The sequence below is a fragment of the Cyanistes caeruleus genome, chromosome 3 (assembly GCF_971803275.1).
Source record: "Cyanistes caeruleus chromosome 3, bCyaCae1.hap1.1, whole genome shotgun sequence".
NCBI classification, from domain to species: Eukaryota; Metazoa; Chordata; class Aves; order Passeriformes; family Paridae; genus Cyanistes; species Cyanistes caeruleus.
The window spans coordinates 6,665,067-6,672,375 of NC_141703.1; the positions used below are offsets into that span (position 1 = coordinate 6,665,067).

The 7,309-nt window shown below is 47.4% G+C and overlaps 1 protein-coding gene and 1 long non-coding RNA gene across 32 annotated transcripts in view; one reads left to right on the top strand and one right to left on the bottom strand.

Moving 5' to 3' along the window:
- The window catches only part of KDM6A (lysine demethylase 6A), a 151,768-nt gene extending 150,259 nt beyond the window's left edge, over positions 1-1,509 (bottom strand). For 24 of the 31 annotated variants that reach the window (XR_015284061.1, XR_015284063.1, XR_015284062.1 and 21 more), the window contains exon 1: positions 191-860. Coding sequence is in view for 27 of the 31 variants with exons in the window: in XM_086879684.1 (XP_086735810.1) it covers positions 191-348 (158 nt within the window). In the remaining 4 variants the exon portion in view is untranslated. Of the gene's footprint in view, positions 1-190; positions 879-922 lie in introns of those variants that run through there. The other 7 variants (XM_086879682.1, XM_086879665.1, XM_086879681.1 and 4 more) reach the window with 5 other exon arrangements.
- LOC111945470 (uncharacterized) lies at positions 1,100-5,021 on the top strand. Its single transcript, XR_002871674.2, has 2 exons — positions 1,100-1,738; positions 2,499-5,021. It is a non-coding gene; the product is annotated as an uncharacterized LOC111945470 (long non-coding RNA).
- Positions 5,022-7,309: the final 2,288 nt, after the last annotated feature.

A 7,309-nucleotide genomic window follows, 5' to 3' on the forward strand; every position in this document is an offset into this window, starting at 1 on the left:
GCAGGCGGGAGGGAGGGGAGAGAGAGGCACCGGCGTTAGCGAGAGTCAGCGCGGCGGGCGGGCGAGGGCAGAGCGCGGCCCGGGAGCGGCGGCGCACGGGGAGCCGCGGGCAGGGGAGCGGGGGGACACGGAGGGAGCGCGGGCCGAGCCGGGACACGGAGGCGGCCGGGGCGCAGTGGGGAGCGGGTACCTGTCGAGGCCGGATAGGGCTTCTCTCTCCTGGGCTGTCAAGCTGGCGAAGTCCTCCTCGCTCTGGCCGCTCGCTTTCCCCGCCGCCATTTTCTTTTCCTCATCACCGAAAGGAGCAGTAGAGGCGGCGGCGGCGAGCGACACTCCGCACGATTTCATGGAAACGCAGCGTAATTAACTCGCGGATCGCACCCCCCCCTCCCTGCGCGCCCCCAACACCCCCCAGCGCCGGGCGGGGCGGGGTGCCCGACACACACACACACCACAACTTTTATTACAACAACAACAGCCGGCAGGGAGGGGGAGGGAGGGAGGGGAGGGGAGAGGGAGGGAGGGAGGCGGGGGGAAGCCCCGCTGCTCGGAGGAGGAGGGAGGGAGGGAGGGAGGGAGAGAAGGAGGGGGAGGGAGCCCCAGCGCTGGAGACTCGGGGGAGGAGGAGGCGGCGGCTGCGGATGGCGGCGGAGCGGTGTTTACATCGCCGCTCGCCGCCGGCGGCGCGGGGAGCCGGGGTGTCGGGGAGCTGTGGGGACCCTCCCCGCCCGCCCCGCGGCTCGGGGTGTGTTTTGCCGCCCGTACAAACTTCCCCGGAGCCGCTGCCCAAAGTTGTTGTAATTGTGTCACACCGCGGACCCCGCGCGCCGCCACCGCGACCCCCCCGTCCCGCCCCGCCCGCCCGCGTCCGCGCAGCCAATCGGCGCCGCCGCCGCACCCCACGTGACCTTTGTTGACTTACGTCAGTCATTGCGCTCCGCCGCCGCTGCGCTCCGGTTTGGTTGGCCCTCGCTGCCCGCCTCCCCCGTCTGCCTCGCGCCATTGGTCAGTACTTGATAAGGGGGTGGGGTTCCGGAGTGCAGCCGCTTGTGATAGGTCGAGTGAGCCGTCAGTCAGGGGAGCTTTTCGATTAGCGAGCGCCAGCAGGTTGGGATGCGCCCCTAAAAGCGGACGGCGGGGGAGGGGGGAGATGTCGGGAGTGGCGGGCGTTGGGGTGGGAAGAGGAGGAGGAACGAGGGAGGGCTGCGTTCACGGGTGGAGTTGCGTAACGGGGGCTCCGGGCTGGAGGAGTGGACGCCACTGAGGAAGGCGCCATGTCCCACCGGCGGGGGGCAGCAGGCACGCTCGCACCACCCACCCCTCCCCGCTTCGGGCGTGGCGCTCTTGGCAGAAACGGAAAATAAATGCTTCTCGGAGAAGGGACGGGGCCGAACGGGGCTGTGAGGAAGATGCTTGGATAGCGGGTAACGCTCGCACGGAAGGGCGGCGGCCGCCCCCACCGTTGGTTTCGCCCACGCCCCCTCCACCTCCCCTGGGAGCCCGTGACAGATGGAGCGGCCCCTGCCGGCACGCGCGCGCGCGCCCCCGCGGCTGTCACGTGGCGCGGGCCGCCGCGCGTGCTTCGCGCGAGACCCACAGCAAATCTCGCGATGCCTCGAGGGCCTCAGGGCGTGAGGGCGGGGAGGGCTCAGCCCGGCCCCGACTGGAGCGGTGGGAGAAGCGCGAAGGACGGAAATGGCAACACTTGGGAATTCGGGCTTCTGAGCACGCCTCGCTTGTGAGTAAAACTCTGAATTTCTGGAGGCGCGGAAAGGGGGTTTGCTGCTTGCTTTCCCTGCTTCATACATCTTAGAGCAGCTCCAGCCTGACTTGTAGATGAAGCATTACCTGAGCATCATAGACTGCCTTTAGGGACCTAAAAGGTAATCTCGTTCCAGCCCCCTGCTGTGGGCAGGGACACCTTCTACTAGACCAGGTTGCTCAGTCCCATCCACCCTCGCGTTGAACACTTCCAGGAACAGGCCATCCACACCACTGTGCACAATCCTTGGGTTCCTCCACCTTTCCCAGCTCAGCCAGGAGTCCAAAGGACCATGTTTCTCTTCACAGTACCGCACAGCGAGGAGGCTTTAGATTTTTTAAGTTAGGTGTTGGCAAATCATTTGATCTTGGTTCCACTGAGCTCCTGATGTGCGTGTGTGAGGGCACAGCTCATCCCCAATTTGCTGGAAATGGATCAGAAGAGCCTTCTGTAACAGCATTGCATCGTTTCTCTGGTGTCTGGCTGAAGCTCCATGTCTGGGCTGGCTTTTCCCATTTGAATTTCCTGTTTGATGTTTACCAGGTGCTCTAAAGCAAAAATAAAGCCATTAGCTGCCTTTGGGAATTCAGTGAACACGGTCAAAGACCAGTCTATGCAGTGGATGCTGCTGCTTGCTGGTTCTCCTTTAATTGCTACTCTCTGGTCATGTTTACGACACTGAAGCACGTTTCAGCCTTTGTAAGTGTTAGACTAACCTGTCAGTGATGTTTTTCAGGTGGATCATCGCATGTTTTCTGGTCCTGATGGTGCAGAGACAGTGACAGGAACGGAGATCTGGTCGAGATAAAGTCTTAAATAATGCAAATGAAGACTCAGAGTAGTGTGTCCATGCTGCTCTTAAAAGCAGGCTCTTGTAATGTAGCTCTGCTTTCTGATGCAAATGCAGGAAGAACCAAAGAAAGCATCGGGGTTTGATGATGTTTCATTTCTTCATAAAAGAGTCAGCAGTCAGTTTGTTGAGAATGTTGATAAAAGAGGCAGACATTTGTGTTTAAAGGACTTGCAAGTCTGGAATCCAGGTAAAAACCAAGTTATTTTTGGTTCTGAGAATGGGCCATAGTCTGTTAATAGTAGAAACACTGTGATCAAACATCTGTGTTCATTTGTATTGTTCATGGCTTCTCTGTCATGGATTTTCTTGGCAGTTTCCTCAGGTGCCAGAATCAGTGCCAGGAGTCTGACTGTTTGGAATGTGCCATAATTGTGGGATTTCAATGCAGATTGTTTCTGTGGATCTTGACTCCCAGGTGTGAAGTTTCCACTTTGCAGTATTCTGAGTATAAATCAGCAGAAAGGAGAGTAGACAAAACCATTTCTCAGCGGAAGAGAGGGATTGCTAAGCCACAGAGTAATTCAGGAGATTGTAGAAGCAAAGTCCTAGTCCAGCTGAAACTTGTGTTTACCTGAAGTCACAATAGCTGAGTTATTTCTCTAGTATTGTCAGTGCCCCTCTTAACCCTGTCTGAATTTATGGGATTGAATTTTCAGATGCCCTTATTTGTTGGTTTGTTTGTTTGTTTGCTGTCACTTCCAAGTCACATAGCAAATTTGAAGGAGCAGTAGATAAGTCCCTGTGGGATACAATTGAAATACTATGGTCTTCTGTAGTCCAGGCATACTTGTAGTCACCTGTAGCAAGATCCATCCCAGGAAAAACTGGTATTTGAAGCTGGGTATATCAGTTGAAATTGGTTTGGTTTTCATTCCTGACCAGCTAAGCAAGTGAGGGCAGTGGTCATCCCCTTACCCAAGAGTCTGAAGAAGCTCAGGAGCCGTGTGTGATCTCATGCTGGTCTTTAAGAAAGGATTTTGAGGTGTGGAGTCAACATTATGCTCCCAATAATGCAGGAGACGTTTGACTATGAGGCAAGTCCTTTTGCAGCAAAGCAGGCAAAATGTGTTGAGACAATCTTGGATTCATGTGACAGCGTGTATGTATTGAAAGATAGCAATGAACAAAGCAGGCTGACCAACAGAACCCACAGGATGCCATTCTGTGTCCTACAAAACTTAAATTTAAGGCTTGCGTTGTAGCTATCTTGACAAATTTTAGCCAACCTGCCTGAAATATGTGGCTATTTGACATATGAGGGAAAGCAGCATAAACCAGTAAAATCTGGCAATAGGCCAGTTAGGGAGAAAGCAGTTTCATTAACACTATCTCAGCATTTGTTTTCCTAGCTGTTTTCTTTTACTCCAAGAAAAGAAGAAAAGCTTAAATTACTAAACTATTTTCTTGGTGCTTGGAACAAAAACTCCTGTAGTGCTTCATTTTTGTACTTTAGCAGTGGCTTTTCCATTCTCCAGGAGTTTGTAGTAAAATGACTTGCAATTTACGTGTTCTTTGTACTACCCACATTAAAGATCTGATGGATGTTGTGTAATGATCTGTGTTTTGACAGCATGTGGTGGTCAAGAAAGTGGGGAAGCTGATCTAGACCCCATGGTTTTGGGGTTTTCTTCCCCACAAAAAAAAAAAGGGCAAATCCTTTTCTGATAATAAGGAAAACCAATACATGGGTAGGATTATTACTGAAAATAGGAAAAAAGTCATCCAGATGCTGTTTATCACTATGTTGAAGAAAAAATTGCTCTTCAATCTCAAATACTTTCTTAGCTTTGGGTAGTAAGGGGAGTGAACTAGTCTAGGAAATGAGTTATTATAAAGAAAAAAATACGGTTTTTAATGGAAGTTTTAAAAATCAAGGCTACATTCTTTGGTTATAGACCTTAATTATTATTGTTCTGTCTTGCTTGAATCATGTAGTCATTTTTGTCTATTGCCCTCTCTGTCCTTGGATAGCATGAGTTTAAAACCTGGATTGTCTTTGAAAGGCTTAATACTGGAATTCGTCTGGGAGTTAAGTGGTAATTAATGGTCATAAGAAGTCCACACAGTCACCAGGTAAGCAGTAATATCCATCCCTGTGCAGCAGCATGTCAGCAATTCAGTCCAAACATGGAAAACCATGAGTCTGTGTCATCACTTTAACTGTATTTTAAACTGTTTCATGAGATTCAGAAAGCAGGGCATTTTTGGATGTTCTCTAGATTTGCTGTGTAAGAGAGACCAGGTCTTTGCATGCCAGCATGAACACAGGGACCTCTTTGCTGAAGCTCTACCAGTAGAAGAAATGGCTGTTAGAAGATCTGTATTGTGGGTTTGCAGTATATACATCTATGTCATACTAAATGACAGTTTCTGCTGACTTGGAGAAATAAATACTCTGAAAAATTATACTTGTCCAAGAGGTGGTTCCTTTACACTGCAACTGTTGGTGGTTTTTTTACATATTTTTTTCAACTGTGCCTGTACCTCCCACCTCCAGCACCTTTGGTTGTGTCTTTAGTGTGCATTCCAAATGTGGAAATGCTTTCATTTATGGTAATAGTTGTAGGTGAATGTCTGTCCTCTCCCTGGGAACCAGATGTGGCAGCTTCTGATTTGCCACCTTTCAAAGAAATCACCTGTTTGACAGGACATTATACTGAACAAAGATCTCTGCTCTTCCAAACAGTGCAGAGAAAGTGAAATTTCTTGCATGTGTTTCCATGCAGGAATTTGAGAAGTTCTTCTCTGTTGAGAAGCTGATGATAAAATACTGTGTATATATTAACTTGTCTTCAGCTTGACAGTTGTAACCTAATAGAAATTGGCAAATGCTGTAAAGAGGAGGAAAAAAAATCCATCTTTTTGTTTCTATGGTGTTTTTATATATATTGACTTAATATTAGTTGCTGGGCTGATATCTTTGTAGCCTGCTTGTTCTCTGGCTTGGAAATGAAAAACAAATCATATTTCTAAACCAGCTCTGAGCAAAATTAGGAGGGTTTTTTGTAAACATTTGAAAAGAGGCAATCCTGATGCTCAGCAAACCTGGTGAATGGATATCTTGTTAACTTCTGTAAATCCTGGGACAGAATCCAATATTATCCAAAATACTTTATTATCTGGTATTTTTGTTTTTCTCCAAGAACAGAGGATGTCACATGCTCTTACTGGATTTAATTTAGTGTTTCATACATAAATCTTTTTGATGAAGTATTTAGGAATTATTTATTTTAAAAGCCTCAGCAGCTGTGTAGGCTGCTTTTTGTTAACATATATGTGGATGTCTAAAAAAGACAAAATCTTCAATAACCAATCTAAAACACTATTTTGGTCGTATCTTCCCTGTCCATTTCTTACAACATCAGCTACTTTTAGAATCAGGTATTTTGCACAGGTAATGGTAGATACCAAATCATGTAATGGTGCACAGATGAGAGTTTTAAAGGTGCAAACAGCAGAAACAGTTTTGGGACACTGGGTGTGGCAGAGTCAAAGCCTGGCTCAAGAAACTCCATCTTGGCACTTACTAAACACAATAAATGACAGTTCTCCATCCTTGTCCAAGCAGTTCAGGATTCCCTTACAGCAGTGGGTGAGTCAGGGCATTTCAAATGAAATAAAATATCATGCTGAAATCTGAAGACTTAGTTGCTGTACGACAACTCTCTTATATTTTTGACTGTTCCCAAAATGAGGTGGCATTCCATTAATTTGATGTATTGGACACAATGAGTACGAAATAGACAGGGTTGTACTAAAAGTATGTAAAAGTGATCATCATGTGTGACTGGAAGATAAGCAAAACACCAAACTGAAAGGTACTTTTTTTTGTTTGCTGGTTTTTATTTTCTTAAGCTTGCTATTATCAAGGGGCAGATTATATTTAGATTTTCTCTAGGGGTTTGTGCTCCACTGTGTCTTCTCTATATCAATAAGAACTGGATCAGGCCTCTCACAGAGCAACCACCAGGGTAATGTGAGGAAGACAAGTAATTTCTATCATCAGCTTGACATTCCTAAAATCCTAAGCTAACCCTGCCTGTAAGTTAAATTTTCCTTGCTTCCCCCTTCAGCTCCACTTCAGTTGGGAACCTGTGAAAGAGGAAATCCCTAGGAATGGTTGTCCCTTCTTACAGGTTCTCAAGATTTGGTTTGGTTTCTGTTTGGAAGTTGGCAGTTGTGTATTTGTATAAATACACTCCATGCTACTGAAGTCAGAGTGTGCATTCTTCTCTAATGGTATTTTGGTTTGGGTATTTTTTTTGTCTGTAAATGAGTCCTGTGATGGTTTACTCTTGTGAGGTAAGTTAAAGCAGTGTTTTTCTCCATGGATATGTAATCCCAAACTGAAAGCTGAGTGAGAGGAAGGAAATTTCCATTGGTCTCAATGGGACAAAAGTTTCTTGGGAATTGGGGCCGCAAAAGGAAGGTTCACTGAGCATCTGTAATGTTTTCCAAAGCCTTGATATCCTTGGTTCTTTTCCTGCCACTAGTGGATACACAAAATTTCATTGGCAATTGTGAATTCAAATCTTCACATAACAAAATACTTGTCCAGTGGCTTCTCAGTATCAGTGAGAAGTTCCTCTGACAATCCTTCCTCTCAATCCAAAATACCCACATCCCCTGATGAACTCAGGTGCTTACATGTATCCAGCATGTAAGGCTACTGGAGTCTTGTCTAGAGACCATGA